The sequence below is a fragment of the Gallinula chloropus genome (genome assembly GCF_964237585.1).
Source record: "Gallinula chloropus genome assembly, chromosome: 5".
Taxonomy (NCBI): Eukaryota; Metazoa; Chordata; class Aves; order Gruiformes; family Rallidae; genus Gallinula; species Gallinula chloropus.
Window position 1 is genome coordinate 11010313 of NC_140090.1, and position 19365 is coordinate 11029677.

At 45.8% G+C, this 19365-nt stretch overlaps 1 protein-coding gene across 4 annotated transcripts in view; it reads right to left on the minus strand.

Moving 5' to 3' along the window:
* KALRN (kalirin RhoGEF kinase) overlaps nt 1-19365 on the minus strand; it is a gene marked incomplete at both ends in the record, with an annotated part of 502255 nt that overhangs the window by 87477 nt on the left and 395413 nt on the right. For 2 of the 4 annotated variants that reach the window (XM_084264736.1, XM_084264734.1), the window contains 2 exons: nt 9272-9518; nt 11026-11055. In XM_084264736.1, the coding sequence (XP_084120862.1) occupies nt 9272-9518; nt 11026-11055 (277 nt within the window). The remainder of the gene's footprint in view (nt 1-9271; nt 9519-11025; nt 11056-19365) is intronic. The other 2 variants (XM_084264735.1, XM_084264737.1) reach the window with 1 other exon arrangement.

The window sequence follows — 19365 nt, forward strand, 5'->3', positions numbered from 1 at the left end:
AGCTCCATGGGCCAAGCACTACAGAACAACTCCCCCCTTCCCACAAGGCCCCATGTATTTCAAGACACACGACTAAATTACAGAGGAAATAGATTTTACTCAAGGAGCTATTTTTATACCCTTCCTCCAGGCTGCTTGTTTTTCACTAGTGGGGCAGAAGCATGGAGATGTTCTGGCTGTTGGCTTCAGGTCAGAGCTAGTATTAAACCTCATGCTACAAACTGAACTCTCTCCCCTCTGTCTGCCATGCATCAAGGTACCACCAATGCACTGCTCCAAGGAGGAAAAGAAACAGAAGGCACCTATGATGTACTTAATAAAAGAAACAGGCATTGTATTCAGACCATTTACAGTAGGTGTCTCCCCTGTGCAGACAATCCTGGATCATACCTGGCCTGGTCTCCTGAACCTCCGTACCACAGCAGGAGCCCGTGTCCTTTCTCAGTAGAACAACCATTGCTGACACTGAATCAGCACTTTTTGTGGCCTCTTTTCAAAGGCCCCTCTTGCTGCTCCAACCCTGCTAACAGGGGAAGGCTGAGTGCTGCCCTTCTGTGAAAGGACACATGCAGAGATCACTGGGAGAGCTGGGGACTGGGCAGGGCAGGTCTTTTCTGGGTTAGGGTCTGCTGTATGGAAGATGCCTTTGGTCTTCCCCAAGCCAAATGGGACCCTGTACAGTCCACATTGCTCCAGGAAACTGTCTCACTAACATAGAACCAGTACAGTCTTGTTTGTCCAGCTATGCACAGCAGATGTCCTTTTGGACTGTCCCCTCTCAGAGGGCACATGGGACCAAGAGAGCACTGTGGCCACCCACCTGCCCCTCAGCTAAGCACCCAGGTCCTGGCAGCAGGAACATTTTGGGAGAGCTGCAGCTGAGGGGGGAGGTCCTTGCTTCTGTGTGGGATAGGGAAAGGCGTGCTCTGGGGCTTCTCAACACCTGTGCTGAGGAGCACAACCCTATCCCATTGCACAGAGTTGTTGCTGGGTTGGCTTCACCTGGCCCTGCAAACATGGGCTGTACCTAGGAAAGAAGGCTGGGAAGGTAGGTAGGAGAGCCACGAGGACATGGAGAATTTATGACCCTGGTCTTCCACAAAAAGTGTCCTGAGCCTAACGCAGGGAGGGACTTTGCACTGTATTTTTTTTCCTATGGAGAAGCATGAATATGCCTTCTAACTATGACTTTACAAGCAAACTTCAACAGGATGTGAGAAACATCAAAGAGTCAGGAGGATGCCTAGCTATGTCTTGGCAACTCAATTCTCCTTTTCAGCCTCATCTTAGAATGCTTAGCCACATCTCCCTGAGTGTTGTTTTCAACACCTCAGGCAGACAGAAATAAGGCAAGTGAGGAAACAGGTCCAGGGAGGCTATAAGAGAAAGCCTCTTTAGAGCTGCATTCCCTTTGTACCTTCCCCTCACTGCCTACAGCTCCAGTCCTCACCAGGAAACCCAGTCCGCCCAGCCACCTGTACCACCATCTCTCCACAGAACAGAAGCTCTGCAATAAGTAACACCACCCTCTTCCAAAAACTGCCTCTCCAACAAACCCACAAGCATATCTAAAGGAAACAAATGACTCTTTATCTTGAGCAAGAGGATTCTTTGTTTTGGAAATAGACATCTCATCAGCCCCGCTCTGCGCAGCGCTGACAGGAGCCTGTGTAGAAGCGATACATGACGGTCGTTGCTTCCTTCCGCAGAGACTAGTGTCCAGCCCCCTCTGAAACGTCAATGTTCCTGTCCTCTTACAGATCCACACAGAGTTTGGAAACATCCTGCACTACAGTTTTGGTGACCTTTCCCATTTCTGTTGATTTAGTCTAGGTGTTCCTGCTCTGGCAGGGGGGGGTTGGACTAGATGATCTTTTGAGGTCCCTTCCAACTCCTAACATTCTGTGATTTCACCACTATCTGTGTGTTCCTGCCAGTTTTTATCTTATTCTTTTTTCTTTTTTTTTTAAGCTGACTAATCTGATACTAAAACCAGAATGATGTATTATCTCGATAGGCATCAAATCTATTCCATATTCAGTCACAGCCTGGTGCCAGTATGTTAATGATGAGATACAGGTGATCAATATGATATCTGCTACCAGGAAACCCTGTTCTCTGAAAGCCTCCCAGTCAAATTAAGCAAAGGTCCCAAAGGTGCTGTAAGCTATGCATTAGAAAACTGAGCATGAGTTGCACAATAATAAAGCTGTCAGAGGCTGTAATGGCCGATGGGACCTTCAGCTCAGGTGCCCTGACCTTTATGCAATATCAGCTACTGAATTCTGCCCAGTTTTATCCTGTGCTGTACTCCCAAGTACTCCCTAGTACAGCCGTAGCGAGGGAGACCTATGAAAGTGATGTAAGAAGCAGCAGGAAAAGCAGGTAGACAGGTCCCACATTAATAAGGTGGGGAATCGGGCCCTCAAATAGTGATGTATCCAAACATTACAGCACCAGTGTTCTAATCCTGATTAGATCGTTTGTGATTGCAGTGTGTATTGTATGTACCAGTGCTGAGCTTCCCCTCCTAGCTTCTTTGCCAAACCCTTTGGCATTCTTGATGAGCTCAGTTGGCCACAGGATTTTAAATTCCCTCCTTTTTTTTTTTTTTTTTCTGCTTGTTTTATATTTTGTTTTCAGGGAAAAGACCAGCACAGCCACTGTACAGTGAAACTTGGGGTTAAGCTGACAGGGGACTAGGTGGATAAAGTTTTACCCCCTGTCAGAAGGGGAAGCAAAGGCAAAGTAAACAAGAAAATTTGCAGGCCTTCTCTCTTTTAAACAAAGACTCCTGTGTTTAAAATAATAAAAATCCACTGTGCAAAAGCAAAGCAACTTCCCCCAAAATAGCCCTTCCTGTTTTATCAAAGCATTCATCAAAATCGTACTTCTCCACAAAGTTCCAGGTACAGCATTTTGTGCTTTGATTAGATAACAGAGCAGCTGAAGCAATAAGTATAACTGGCTTTACTGGTACCGGATACATCCTTAACAAGTCCACGTGGCTGATTCTAGTTTTAAATATCTAGTGATGCCATACTGAAAAGAATTAAAAATAATGAAATAGAAGCACTGAGTCAGAGAAATCGGGTGCTCAGAAGCCATCAGAACAGGGCTCAAACAGCCTGCGTGCAACCTGTGCTCATGACTTGTCGCTGTTGTGACTTACCATGGAGGACGAGCATTTGCTTGGTCAGGCTGCGCCTGACTTACCAAGTTACTTGGGTGGTGCTTGGACTGATGCTTCTAGGGCTTGACTATGCAAGGATCTGCCAGTATAGTTTTATCCTCCTCATGCACTGATGTACCCAACATGTAAAATCCCTGGTAGAGCTACAGTCATAGTGATACAAATACCCCTATGCAGGCATTGCTCATCCTGTGAGGCTCAACTTGGCCTACCTCTTAGAAGCAACAGAAATCAGATCTCATCACCCATATTGCCAACTGCTGCTAAATATTTGTTCTTATTTTGGTGATAATGGAGTCCAGGGGAAGGTATAAAGCTGGAAAATACCAATGACAGACACTTTATGGGTATCTGACTTCTTCCACGGGGTGACTATGAAGTAGGAGACAGCACAGAGGTCTGGGATGAAAAGATACTAATATGTAGGGGACTGAGGCATCCCCAGCTCTTCAGCTCCAGGGCAGACGACATCCACCAACGTAGAAAGGAGCAATGTGATGGGGAGAATCTTTGAAGGCCTGTGTAAGTGAAGACAAACCAGCCATTGTTCGATGAGAGAGAGGAGGGAGACAGTGGGGAAAAAACAAGGGAAAGGGTAACCTGATTGAAATAGCAAAGTAGTTTTGAGTTCTTTCATCTTTCCTTTTCTATTCCTTTCATGACTGCATGGAGCCACACTTGTCTGTCGAGGTAGAGCAGCAGTCCCAGGCTAGGCCCCAGCAGCCCTGGATGCCAGTCCATAGAGAGCTGCCGCGTTACACCACTCTGGTTAGCCAACTTGTTTCCAGCTGCTCTATCATAATTGAAAAGGGGTGAAAATGCAGCAAAAACTTTCCTGATGTGTTTTTTCTATGTAAGCCATGTCCTGAACTTGTAACAAGGATGCCATGAGGCACTAAAGGCCAGCAGGAGAGCTCCACGTGACCTCTCTTGAAAGACAGGCTATGGTATAAAATTCTGACTCTGAACACCCGTGTTGGAACACTGTTAGGAACAGAGGTGAGGGGTTGTTTTTTTATTTAAATACTGCATATTTATATTGACAATGGGAGGCTGAACACTGCTTGCCTAATAGAAACCCCATGACCTGTTTATGTGCCAGTTAAATTAACTGTGTTACCTAATGAAATGTTTCCTTTAGTTCAGAGCCTTACAAACATTTTAATCGACTGCTCTTCGTTAAGACTTTCAAAAACAAAACCAATTTCTCAGCCTCTACAAGGACAACTGAAGGTTTAATGCAGTGCACTAAAACTTCTGAATCCTCCTCACACAGCTCCCCTGGGACATCAGGAATCATTACCATTGAATATGTTTCTCAACGGAGCTTGTTTAAAACACAACAGAGAAAGTGCACAAGGCAATGGGGATCGCAATTTAAAACTCAACAGGAACAGGGACATAATAAAAGCTGCCTAGACTCTTTTCCCCAGCTAAAATCCAAGATGTTCTTAAAAACAGAGATGTGGGAAGAAAGAATTATGCTTTTCCCTACATAGATCACTCTTCTGAGCCCAGGGCCTGGTGGAAAGAGACTTGCAACCCCAACAAGAGCCGGATTAGCCTCACAGGCTTTGCACACTAATCCATTAAATGGTCTGCTCTTGCTCACAAGGAGTGGTCACACAAATGCAAGTCCCAGTGTGACCTCATTGATACCACTCTGCTTCTCACCAGCCTTGATAAATCCTTTCTCTGCTTCCTTCTTTCACAGCCCAGCCTGCCATCATACCTACCAGCCACAGGCTCTCTGGGGCTGTAGGACCAGGTAGGTGACCCCCTGAATGTACAAGCTGTCACCATGGCCATTGTGACCCAGCTGGGAAGTGCAGGCGAGACGCTCACCCTGCTAACATACACCTTGTGAGACTTACGTTTGTTGGAAGACACCCTGCAATTTCTCAGTTAGCTCTGCTACAAGGATGCACTGCTGCCACCAAAGCCCTGCTGTTAAGTGGCCATCTGCCTGCAGAGCAAGATGTTTGCATAGTATCTTAAAAAAATATACTCCTCATCTCCTCCAGAGGTATGTACCAGACACAAATATCCTGTGGGCAGGATCTGGTTTGGGGCCCTGAATGCGATCCCTTCACATATCATCAGTCCAAAACAAGTACAATAAAGCCTCTTTTTCTTTTTTTAACATTTTCTTCTTCCTTTGGTGATGGAGGCTGCTTAAAATTACTGCAAGAACTAGCCTTTGTTACTCTTTGAATTACACTGTGACTTTGATGTTACAAGAAAAATGCTGGGTGAGGGGTCCTAAGGCAGGAGTTTTAAGATTGGGATTTCATCTAAAAGTTTCATTGGCCAAATTCAAATTTGGAATCAGTCAAGGCTAACGGGCTGACACCAGGAATATGCTAGTCACAGTGTGTCTAATGAATACGGGCTAGGTCATTAAGTTGCTTTCTATCCATGTGGATTTCTCTTGTTACTTTGAAATTTATAGCTTAATACCTTTGAGCTCAATTATAAGGTAAAAGAGACAGGAATAAAAGTCACAGCTTTCCTGTAATTAGCCATGTGGGATAGTTCAAACAGAGCTTCATTCCCAGTGTCACAGGCCTTTCTTTTTCCTTCCTAAGAGTGCTAGTCAGAAAAAAAAACCATTCCACAAATTCTCGAGTACAGTAGCAGAGACTGCAGGCAGAGTTCCTTTTACTTGGTCATCTCTGAATCACTGGCAAAAGGCAAATCCCAGAAACCTGTTCCCCTTTCTACACAGGGTAACTGCAAACACTGTCAGGTCCTTGGACAGGAAGGACCGGCGGGACTGTGCTTGGGCTCTGAGCTGCAGTCAAGTCATGGAAAAGCTCAAAAGTGTGTCCTCCAAAGGAACACAGCTGGCAGTCAGGTGGAAAGCTGGGAGACCTGTCCTTAAAGTCTCTGCACTTTTACTACTCAAGAGAAATCTGTAAAGGCATTTCATTACAAGAGGTAGGAAGTGTTCTCCTTCAGGTTTGTTCTCTCACATTCGCACCACATTTTACCCATGGCAATATTTTATGTTAACTCATTACCTGTTTTCAAAGGAATAGTTTACAAAACTGAGGAAGAACCAGAGCACATGTTCAGTTGTAAAGACTGATTTTACATTTCCAGTGACTTTCAGGGAGGCTATTTAAAAAGGCTTATTTTTTTTGTTTGAGGAGGCCTCACACTGATGCTCTACAAAAAGTGCTGGTCATCCCACCATATCTTTTGAGCCCTCATCTGTTCACGTGTTGACTGACATATTACTTTCCTTACTCTTTCATTTTAAGGATGGTAGGCAGCTTCTGGACCCACATGATTTACATTTATAGTCTACCATAACTTACAACAGGGCCAAATGCAGGAATTTGCCATTTCCCCCAAAGCAGATGTAACTGTGTTTTAATACTTGTCAAAATTCTGCATGTTTCTATCACAGATGGCAGATTCTGTCATTAGAAATGTTAAGTTCTGAGTAAAGATACTTTTTGCCCTTGACATTACAGTACTTATAAAGGCAAAGAACTATGTGTCTTCATAATTGCAAGCAAAATTCAGCTATTAACCTGCTCTTCTAGAACTGAGTATTTTTACATGCTTGACACGGACAGACGACACCATTTAATGCTGATATAAGATGTGCCAGCCTTTTTTCTGGGTTGTAGAGAAATGCTGGAAATTTTGGAAGCCTGGACCAAGCCTGGATTCCAAGTCCAACCCATGCCTAAAGCTACTTGAAGTACAGCAGGACACAAATCCGAATAGCCAAAAGCCATTTATCATGCTAATCCTTCCAGCATTTCACGAGACCACCGGTCTCTACCAGTGGCTACTGCATTTTCCCCTTTAAACTTTAAATTTACCCCTCTTTCTTTATTCCCAGCATCTGTTCATTCAGTTTAAACAATTTCCTGTTTTCCTAGTAGAAGGAGAACTGATTAGACACAGAACCTATTTGCTGTACTCTGGCCAAAGTTGTGGATTGGGTGGTTATTTTTATTATTTGTAGCAGCCCTTCTGGAGATCCCATTAATACTGAGGCTCCCTGGTACAGCTTTGGTACGTGCAGGAAGAAAGTTGAGGCCACGGGGGAAAGAGTTATAAGGATACAAAGGCCATGAACACAGGGCGGGAGCCAGCCAGCCCCAGACTCATTCTGCACAGGCTTGGAGACGGTGGGACAAGAGCCAGCTCCAACCTGGAAGCAGTCACAGCATGTTACGTGAGATAACCTGCTGCACAGACAGGCAGTGTGCTTGGCGTGGTGCTGACGTAGCTTGGTGGCTTCCAGGCATCAGTTAGCTCTGGTCTGCCAGCCACAGCCTGGCACTGTGCCTGTCACGTTATACCTGCGGTACAGTTGTGCCCTGAAGCTCACGCAATACTCCAGAAGCAGAGTCCCCATGTTCCCTGCCAGCCCTCAGCCCCTGCACTACCCTGTCTCCATCCCCTGCCTCCCTTTCCACAGCCTACTCCTGCAATTTTTAGTTTTGTTTCATTTGAGGAAAAGGTCTACAACCTAGAGCACGCCAAATTAGTTTGAGTGGGTGTTTCACAGCGCCCTTCAAGCGGAGGAGACAAGCCTGACAGTTGGACCATGCACCCAGCAGACACGTCTCTGGGTTCTTCTGAGTCATTCCAGGCAGTGCCTGCTGTTAGGCGGACCGGGCTGGTTTTCAGTTTTACTTCTCTCTTTATTCACTGATGTCATTCATAGGTAAGCAACCGCAGTGCTTCTCAGGCAAGTGGTGAGGACGGGTAAGGGCTCCTGTGGCAGCAGAAACAGGGCAGGGCATTGGACTTGTGGCAGGGAGGAGAGCTGGGAGTGGACCTAAGAACTGTGTGATGAGTTTGGAGTTTGCACCGCAGACAGCATGGACAGTCAGCACTCCTACTCGTTTCACCTCCTCCCTTTTGCAAAACAAGGCAAGGGGAAGCACTTAGTCGAGACACTCTTGCTAAGGGGATCACATCTGACAGGAGAAGTGAAGCTCTCCTCTCCCAGGTTTGGATCACAGCACTCTTTAAGGGAAAATCTGATTGCAGACCCTTGGCCCTACCGTGCTGCTCCATCCCAGGGCTCTGCCACACTCCCAGCCTCCGCAGTGGGTGTGCAGGCAGTGAGCGAGGACACACTACAGCCTGGTTTCATTGTTTTTCCTCCAAACAAACAAAACCACCAAGCTTAATGTGCTCAAACAAGAATGGATCAAATTCTATTTCCCTTAATGTAGAAGGAAACTTTTTAAAGAAAGCCAGTTCAGGTTGCAGGTTTGAAGGTGGAGGTTGGGTGTCAGAAGCCTTTCCTCCTTGGACCTTACTTGTGTTGTGTGTGGCCAAAAGCAGGGGCACAACCAGAAGCGTGCCATGGCCACGCTGAACTGAACCCGTTCTGGTCTATCAGTCTGGAGTGTCTATGCCTGGCTACACGGATGCTATATGCGGGACACACATCGCTCAGAACACAACATCAACTAAATAGGCCACAGACACCACAGAGACAAACAGTATTTCACCATTCATTGCAGGTGGAGCCCAAGCGCTCAGGATAGTATCAGGGATGTGTTTCGTTGAGCGCTTGTTGTAAAGGATTCTTTCCCCACTGTGCTGTGCCATTACACACAACATCCCCAGTTCACGAGTCAATAGAGTGTACCAGTACTCACTGGTGGCTTGTTTGCAGTAGTAGACATGCAGCAGGGATAGACTAAAAGACCATGCACTAGCGTGCACTGTGGCACTTAGAAAACAACATATCCACAACCTGGGACCTCCTGGGCGTATACTCGACATGACTTTCCCTCCCTCTAGGCTTTTAGGTACAAAACCCAGTCCATTGGTTAAAGGTCTTATTTTTACCCAGTGTCTCAAGACAATAACGACTGCCACACAGCAAAAGACACACACGTACAAACACTGATTCATGGGAATGGAGGTAGGCTAGCGCTGTGCCAATCCACAGAGATCAGGTAACAAAACTCACTGACGAGGAAACAGCCTTTTACCCACGCCGACTGCCAGAGCAGCCCAAGCAGCTTTGCACTTACATGATACAAAAGGGAAAATCCGAAGCAGCGTTAAACCTGCCGGGCGGTTGCCTACCTTTTCCTGAAGGGAAGAAGCAATCCATCTCCACGCTGCTGCGGGAATGGGAAATGCAGAGCGCGCTGCTGGGGACCAGACCCTCCTGAGGTGGGCTCCGCTCCGTGGTCCGGACCAAACACCAGCCCGGCCTTTCACTTGGCCTCTCCAGCAGCTCCACCGTCTGCCCCACCTGAATGCTCAGCTCGCTGCTGTGGCCCGCTGTGAAGTCCTGGAGCACCACGGTTAGTTCACACCCTCCAGACAACTGCCCAGGTTCAACAGATAATAAAAAAAAAAGAGAACGAAAAAAAAAAGAACAGGAATAGAAGTTAGAGAGGGCAGGATGAAGGCAATCATCTCTGCATCATATTTACACTGGCAAAGATAGAACTTGTACTCCTTAGAAGCCAAGTTAATCATTTCTTTTGTCAAAGTTCAATGTGTTGTGGCCCTGGTTTCCATTACTTCTTACTGATTCTGCTGGGCTGACAGGAGGAATCAAAGCTACCCACCCAGTAACCTTTTGAATGCTAGCTGTGGGTGTCCATCAGAAACCTTGCTTTTTTTTCTTGCTTTAGGTCCTGGGGTGACTTTCTAGACTGGTAGTAGCCCGGGCTGCCTTGGCACTGTGCCTTGCAGCCAGAATTCCAGCTCACTCCTCTACACCATGAGCTAGACACGTTCCTCATGCCACTAGAGCAGTGAGGACACAGCTACAGTTTTCTTGCAAGACAAGAAGCATGCCTTCATCTTCCCAACCTCACTCTAGGGACCTCTTGGGAGACTCAGGGATCCTGACAGGGCAGATCAGAAAAGCTCCTCCCATGCTCTCTGACGGAAAACAGAGGTGTAAATATATAAACGCAGAGTGATTGATTATATGCTGACTTCCAGGATTTGTATCTAAGAATAAATGTATCGTCTTACTTCCGTACTGAGTGCTGGCAACCTGCTGCTTTCCTTCAGCCTCACACCCTGCGACTCTCCATGAACAATGCTGGGCTCTGTTTAATCACAGTCTCTATATAACCAGAGACTGGATAGATGAACACTTGTGTGTACAGCAGAACCAAACAGAGAAAGTGACTACACAAATTTGGATCTTGGGGTTGGATTCTCCAGTATGCACACCTAAAAAGGCATGAGTACAAATCGGGTTTTCTGGTGTGAGGAATCTCAATGCTCCACCAGAGAGTGGATTTCTTGGTGTCTATGTCTGTCATAAGGGGCCCTCATTTATGCCTTTCTCCTCTCCATGCTGCCTGCATCCCTGAAACATGCAGGAAGCTTTGAGGTCCTTATTCTAGTGTCAAATTTGATTGAAATCAGTCCACTGTCTAAAAAAGTATTAAGATGAGAATAGTAAACAGCCTGATTCAAACCAGGGTAATACCATAACCCTCACTTTCTTACCATACGAAGCAAAAACAAAGCATACTATTGGTAAGTCCAACTGAATTGAGAGAAATCTTATTAGGCACTGAATATCTCTGTGAAATCAATGAGAACTGGGATCTGCTTAGCAGCTTGAATGGGGGAACCCTTGAGGAGAACACACATGTCTATGGATTTCACTCTTTGGCTGGTACAATCCCAAGGTCCCTTTTCTTAGCCCAAGCAGCCCTGAACACACACTCCCATGGGAACAGTCTGTCTCCCCACTCGGCAGCATCAGGGTTTGTCTGTCCAATGCAGACGCGAAAGAAATCCCATTCACAGGGGTGATATTCACAATTACAGAAAGGGGTCAGTGGACAAGGACTGGTTCTCACCTGTCCTGTGTCTCTGCCGTAGACGAAATGCTAGATTTGGGGAAGAAGAAGGAAATATTTCTCTGAAAGATTATTTGTAAATAAATAGGAAAAGAAACAAACAAAACAAACCATGGCAGCTGTTTGAGGCCATTCAGAAAGAGCAGTCGCATTAATCCTGGCAGAAAGAGCTCAGTGGGTTGGTGAAAACACAAGAGAGATCAGTTTAGCACCTGGCTATGCAGCTTATCAGTCACCCACCATTCATCACGCTGACACAATTTCCCCATAACCGGAGTACGAGCATTCACAGGGACGGTAATGATACGATATTGGTGAGATTTCTTTGCTACGGACTAATCTGAGGATCTTTCTGATCCAGTGCGGTATCTGATCAGGTGTGGTACGAGATATTTAAGACACAAGAAAAAAGCTGATTACTCCTTGGTGAATACACCGACAGACCTCACTGAATGCGGCGATTCTCCTCTTATTCCCCCCCTACTCCTTCCTAACTACATTTCCTACCCCTCTCCAGTCTATCTATGACTTTTATTTTTCTCTAAAAAGAATCAGATTTCTTCTTTTAGGGGAAAACAGGCGGACAAGGGCTGTGCTGTAGCTCGGCCCCCCTCGCGCTGCGTTTCAAGGCGCCTTCCTCGCTGGCGTTACCACTAGGTGTCCGTGTTCGCCGCCACACGGCCAGGTCAGTGCCAGAGGAAAGGCGCTCCCGCTCTTCCCCTCACACGGCCTATCAAAGGGCACGGACCCCCGCGTCCAGAGTCCCAAACACACACCGCTTCCCGTTAAACGGGCAGAGGATGTTCTAGAATGTTAAGAAAAACATTCAGTATTCACATGGTTCGGGTTGATTTAAAAAAAAAAAAAAAATAAGTTGGGTTTATTGCTTGTGAAGGAAAAGTGAAACGGCTCTGGAATATTCCAGGGAAAAAGGGCCTGGTGAAGACGGCACTGGGAAAGTTTGGGACTAACAAGACGCTTCCTAGGGAGCATCGGCCTGGGAAAGGCTGGTCTAAGCAGCTCCCTGTCTGTGAGACAGCCCTCGGCACAGTGGGTGAGGGGCAGCTAGCCTGAAATCCACCTGCTGCAGGCCTCGGACAGTGCCTTCTCACATAACAGATGCCTCGAGTAGGGCAACACCTGCAAATGTCAACCCAGAGAAGGCAGGTGTGATCCATGACCCCTTAGGCACCATCTAGCCTTGAGCTCCTGTTTTCTCTGATTCATTAAAAACAGCTATTTAATATAATGAGAACTGGAAGTAATGAACTCTCCTAGGAGCAGCTCGGCACCTGGTGTGATCAAGCTCTTCCTCAGCACGAATTTACCTGCCTATCTTTGATGTGTGAGTGGGAAGCTGTATGAATTTATAACACCAGCTCCTCCAACATCCCCTGGATGGAAACCTGGACAAGAGCTTCCCCATGCTCCACCTCACCAATTAGAGCTGGTGCTAAAGTAATACATTTCTGGGGAAAGACCCCCCTCTTTGGCAGGAGCAATTCAGCAGGTTCCCTTTTACAGGTGGAGGTGGCAGGTGCCAGCAGTTAGCTCAGGTGGGGACCCACCGATCACTTCCAGGGGCCAGCCACAAAGAACAGAAAAGCAGCTTCTTCCTTTTGCCCGAGGACTTCCAAGTATGTACCAGGCTTATTCTGTGTCTTACATACCACCACACCACAAAGAGCATTTACTTACCAAATTAACCCACAGCAAAGTAATCTCTCTAGAAACCTTATGTTATACTAATTCGTAGACAATTTGTAAGCCACTGAGGAATAATGCAAATACATCTGATTCCCAATGACAGAAATCCTTTCACCTATGAAGTGATCCCTCAAGCTATTAGTTGCTTAATTTGTTTTTAGAGAGTAATTTTCCAATCTCAGAGAAGTATGTTGTGCTTCTCTCTATGTCGAAGCATGCAAATTGGAATACAGATGGGCTGCTGGTTTCTCACACGTATTGCATTTGGTTTGGAACGAGAAAGAAAATAAGAGAATGCCCTTAAGGTTGAACTTCACAGGTAAAATGGCTTCGTATTTTAACGTGTGACGTTCACTTTTATTATTCCTGTGACAGAAACCACCATTAAAGCCGCTGACTGGATATACTTAAAACCCAGACAGCAGTCTAATCTGTGTACAGTACAACAAGATCGGTGAGAGACATTAAAATAAAAATAACAATGCAACATGCCTTTGCAGAGCACAAGGCGTAACTGAAAGATCGGACACAGGGACAAATGTAATGAATTACACAGCAAGCAATAGCTTTAAAATCAGGAAGAAAAGGGAACAGTAGAAGCAAAGAGCAAAATGTAATGAGGAAGCAGGAGGGCACCAAGCAGTCCGGAAAGAGCGTGCCACATGTCCCAAGAGAAGCTAGCAGGAGTCCCAGCCTGTCTCCATGGTGCTTGTCACCAGCAATCCATCTCCCATCCTCTGTATTCACTTGTTCTTGGGCTAGAAAGCATCACTGTGCATTCAGTGTGTAAGCGTTTTCATCAAGATGCCCTAAAACAGATCAAATCTGAGCTAGAATGGAGCCCTGCCCCATGTCACCAGAGGAGACAGGGACCCGGCTGTGCAGCCATTGAAAACTCCCCTCTCTACCACAGAACATTGCTCATCAACCTCTGAGCATTGACACAAGCAGCTTCTGACAGACACTGACTCTGGTCATGACTTACACACTTCTGGATCACCCAACTGAGTGCTGGTCAGCTATCACAGAGCCAAAGACTGGTTTGGGTTCGGGTGCTTGTTCTACCCTTCTGTGGCACAGTGCCTTAACTAAGGTTTCAGTCCTTTTGCAGGTAACAGAGATGACCTGGCTACCTGTTCTGTCAGGGAACCACGCTGATGCTTGCAAGAGTCCCTGTGAGCAGGATCACAGCCAGGGATATGATGCTGCTGTCCCTCCCAGCCAGCACTGGGGCAGATGCTGCACATACCCAAGTGATTCCTTTGTCCCGGATCTGCATTTGAATCCCTGGGCTGGATGTGGAGGACTGAGGACAGCTCAATCACATTGCCAGTCATTGCCACTCATTGCCAAGTGAAGTACGTGGATACTTATACCTGGGGTTCTCCACTTCCAAATATACTTATGGTTTGGTCACACCCTTCTCACAACTGAGCAGTAACAGAGAACAGGAGAATAAATGCCTGTGCATTACACCTATCTCACACCTGTCAACTCTTTTTGAGTACCACACTGCCTGAAAGCACAGTAAGCTCAAGCTATCACACCTTTGCCAAAGCTACAGACTGTCATTTGTCTGGCTGAAGGGCTCACAACTGCCCAAGACGCTCTGTCAGTACACAACACACGAGTATCTGCTCATGCACTATTCAGATATTTATAGATTCTAATGTAAAGGACCATGTCCAGCCCAACGCACTACACTGAATTATCCAGTGTACTCAGTTATTAAAAATTGCTATATCATTCTTTTTCTCTTCCTAAAATGCTTCAGCTTCCCCTTCAGTATGTTTTTCAATCACAAAAACAAATTCAGAAGCAGAAGCAGCAGTGCAACAGCATCTGCAGGTGTAGGTAAACCCCAATATATTTCAGGCAGGTAAAGAGTTGTTTACTCTGCAGCACAAATCTCAAGCCCACATCTGAATTTCATTCAAAGAATCAGCAACGGAGAACAAATGTATCACGGTCAGAAAAGCCGCTCAGAGTATTTAAGTATTTTGGAATATGCCAACACCGTTGTAGAAAGCCACACTAGCTGGTTATTTACATCTATTCAATAGGACACAGAGCTCTGCTAGTTCAAACAAAGCATTCTGTGTGGTGCGGCACAGTGTCCTAATGTAAATTGCTAGTTTTCTGTTGCTCTTAGGCTTTCTGCCCATCTGGTTTTGGATGGCAGCCAGTTCTGGATAGAAGCATTTACTCACCATAAACAGCCTATTTCAAGAGGATGAGAGAGGCAGTGGGAGCAAGAATGGCATTTGCATTCTTATCAAGAGATTAAAAAAAAAAAAAAAGGGAATAAAACTGCTCAGACGTTGATTCTGTCTGCACTGAAACAGATCCAGGAGCTGTCACTGTAGCTGGGGGGACAGGCATGAGAAATCTTATTCCCTGAGGAGTTCTTTGTGAAGATTTCTGTAATTTTGAAGAGATTTTCTCTTTACTGGGTGGTTAGAGAGATCAAATTCAGAAGAAGCCTTTGAGGAATTTCAGTACTAGAGAATGGCTTTAGTTTTATTACTTCATAACAGGGTGTGTTTGGAGTGTGAACACTGAGCCACCCCTGTTCCTCTCTCTAAAGCCTCCGTAGCGCTCTCAGCCGAGAGCTCTGGCAATTGCAGCGAACGCTCCGATGCACTGGTACAGAGGAGTTCCTATGCAGAGGGAGCTACCAGCTGAACCAGAGATAACCTATCAAGGTCAGCAGAATTACTCTGGCCTGAGCTCAGAATTGAAAATTGGGTGAAGAACACCGGCCTCATCTCTTTAGTCCTCAGGTCCCTCTACCCAGCTTCCACAAAGACGGAGTTGGTGCTTCCCACCGTGTCTGTTTTGTTTGACCGAACAGAGCAGATCACTGCTTGAGCTTTGCAGGAAGGTCTCTTTATATTTAAGCAATTAGTCAAACACATGGCTGGGATCCTGGTGATGCCCTGTAGCCCACATGTACCATCTTTGCTCTGCTCAGCAAACAGATAAGGGAGGCATCTGGACATGCAGTGTTCTATAAATCAAGACTCAGTATGTTATTCCACAGCAGGAAGAAGACAGAGATGGCACGTGGGACATATAAATATGCTAATGGAAAGGAAATCTGGTGTTATGGTCTCAAATAGCACATACCTTTCCTGTCCAGCATCTCTTGCTGGAGTTCCTACTAGACGACCATATCCTGGCTGTGCTGGATTTTGGACTCTGGCATGTGCTGACATCTGCAGAACAGCTTGAATGGAGCTGTCTGCATTATTTCTGGAGCCTTTTTCCCAGAATATAAGAATAAAGTTGACCCAAATTAAATATCATATCCAACTATAAAAAATGCTTTTGAAGATAAAGACGACCAGACTCACTTCGTTTCATGCAACAAATTGAACCAGAGCATTGGGCTGTGTTTGATCCTGTAAGACTGAAGGTTTTCTCATGGCATTTGGCTCAGAGAGCTGGTACACAAATTCCATTCCTCTCCCTGGAGAAGCACAAAATGGAGCAGCTATCATCTTTGTTTCCTCAATGACAAACAGCCAGCACAAACTGGCTCCAATACCCTTTGCTACCAGTTTTGGAGAGGGTGAGAAAGGCAGACAGCTGAAACCCTCCAAGGTGAACTCCTGCCTGCCAGTTTCCTGCAGCCACAAGATGTTCTAAACTCACCCGGGGTTAATGAAAGCACAAAAAGAGGCTGTGATCAGGGAGTACTGGCTGTGGCTTTCTTTCATATATCCAGCACAGTCTGAGCAAAGCAGCCAGTCTTGACCTGGGGGATCGAGGGTTTCAGTCAACAGATGATTCATCAGACATCACCTCCCAAGGCGCTGCTAGCAAGTACACAAAATCTGATTGGGTATTCTGGCCAGGAACTTTCTGAAACATCCCCAGGTACAAACAGCACAGGCAAAGTGTGCACAGTAAATGGGCTACATGGCTGGTGAGTTTAAAATAGAAACCCAGTGGTTTGCATCACATACCTGGTACCATTAGAGAAGGAGAATTCAAGTTCAACACAAGTTTTAGAAAGGCAAGGGATAAGAACATGACCTGTTGCAAAGGGTGGGCGCAGTGACCATCTCCCTTTATCTAACCACGGTGTTCTGTCCTGGTCAGAGTTTTGAGAAGGGAGGAAACAAATAATCTTTCAGCAACCCTGTTCCCTGCCTCAGACTGTGTTCCCAGACAACCTCCATTATTTGCTTGTCCACAAAGAACCTACAGCTTCCCTGATGATGACATCAGGGAACAGTTAGGACCTAGTCCCTGTTTAGTCACCACTGTTTTTAAATTATAAAAAGAGTTACCTGAAGAACTAGGAACAATGACTCACACTGACCAGAGGAGAGACCTCAGACAGGTGCCCTCTTGAGAAGGAAGCAGACGATACTCAAGAGGAAAAAGACAGTAAGATCACCCCAAGGATGCTTTAGAGCAAAGAGATTCTCAGTGTGGGCACTGGATTAAATTTCCTCAATACACATAGCCCCAGATGATATTTCCTTTATAATCTAGATAATTTAGACAGGTATGTTGCTTTCTGCACAGTTACCCTTTTAATGGACATAGGGAAAGTGTTATAATTTCAAACAATACTTGCAACAGGTGTTCCCAAATAAAAAGCAGACATTTTCAAGATAAGCAGCTGTAGATTACATCATACCTATGTTTTCCTGCTATGGCCCTGCTGTAAGAGGTGAGTGTGTAGTGGCAGAAAAGGGCTAATCTTGTACTCTCTTCTTTACCTCTGCTAGCATGCAGGGATTTAGTAGCCAAAGTCCCACTGTGTTTGGGATACATATAAACCTGATAACATTAGGCCCTCCTCAGGTGCACTGGGCTGTCCTGAAACACACACCCTGTGCACTAAGGACTGGGTAGCTGAAGGCAGCGTGGGTGGGGAGCCCAGCATGCAGAAATGCAAAAGCCTGCACTGCTGCTTGGTAGCACCATAGGAAACCACAACGCTCCTTCAGGCATATTAGCTCCTCAACATAGGCAAGGATGAACCAAAAACACGATGAAGGACTTAATGTATCCCCTGATGTTTTTTTTCCCCAAATTGTTGAATTCACAGAACAGATGTTTTATATAAAACTGGCTTTATTTTTAATTGGAAGAGATTATTCAAACTATGTTTAAGCCATATGGTCCTGTTAGTCTGACTCCCCTCTGCCACTGCTGGAGAGCCTAGCTTGGCATCTACCTCCTTTTCCAAGTAATTTCCTTTTCACAGATTTAATAGAGGCTATTTTTCTTTTTTATTGTTGGTCCCTAAGTCCCATTACTATAAATCAGGGCCTAAGGCCCAAAATTAACTTAAAGGTGGATTTGGGTAAGTTGCTTTTAATGATTTTTCAGTAGTAGGTTGGTCTAATGGAACGTAAAGGCGAATGCGAATTTGACAGAGAACGCATCGGGAGGAGTGACAGCAGCGCGCAGCGTTCATCTCGAAGCTGCCTCAGGAAGACCCATCCTGGCTGGCACCTTATCCTGTCCCCTTTCCCCTTGCAGGTGTCACACTGCAGAGTGGGAGTTTTCAGAGGGATTTAGCACATACTAGAAAAACCAGGGCATGTTACCAACATGGATGTTAGATGATGCTGGGTGCCAGCAGGCTTCAGGCTGAACCGGTGATGACTGAGGACAGACCCTTCTCCCTCTCTACCAAGCTGCTTCCTCTAATGCCTGCAGTGCACTGGCTGCTATGTTAAAGTCTCATCCTAAGGATATGTTCCAGCTCACTGTTCCCATTAACCACTGTGTAGAAACACACCTCTACTGCTGCAAATAGTTTGTATGGATGAACTCCACGTGCAGCAATGCCCATTCCAAGCAGGGGGGTTTGCAAAGCAGTTGCATCCCCATACCCTCAGTCAGTGTTTCACACCATGGAGAAAAGATCTCGAAGCAGATGATTACTTGTGTGACTCCTCCCTGTTGCTTGCCTTGTCCACTGCACAGACTGAGCCTTTTCAGTATCACTGCATCAGTCTCAGCCATCATGATGGGTTGCAGCTTGAGTCCTCACAGTTAAATCCCAGGGCTTTCATTCTCCTTTCCATAATACTGCTATTTACTTGAATTGACCTCATTTGTCAAGTGATGTAACAGGGTGCACGATCGAGCCTGGCACGTCTAAGCAGATGTTTTCAGTGGACACAGAGACAGCATTATGAAACAAAAATACCGCCTAAAACCTGAGCAGCACAAGAGATTACAATGGCCTTTATGCAGATCAGCTTACCTAAAACAGCACTGAAAGGCCTTTGGCCACAGCCGTATGCTTCCCTTTTTAAAATGAAGGACTGCATCTAGTACTGCTGTAATGCCACTCCCAAAGGAACCACCAGAGGCAGCTTTTGAATTTTATCAGCTCCTCTGTTTGGTAGAGTTGACTTGGAGCGTAAGAGGACATTCCCCCCATCAAATTATTCTCCTTTAACTACAATAACAAAAAATGGCTGCATGCTTTTGTTGCGTTTTAGTTTCTAACAAGGTAATAAATTCTATTTCAAACAAGAATAAAAATCCAGAGGGTTTGATAGCTGATCTGTCTTGCTTTATTTCAACTGAAAGGAAACACTCATTGACTTTGCCACTTACATTTGCTGTCAAGTCACATTATGAGGGAGGGCTAAA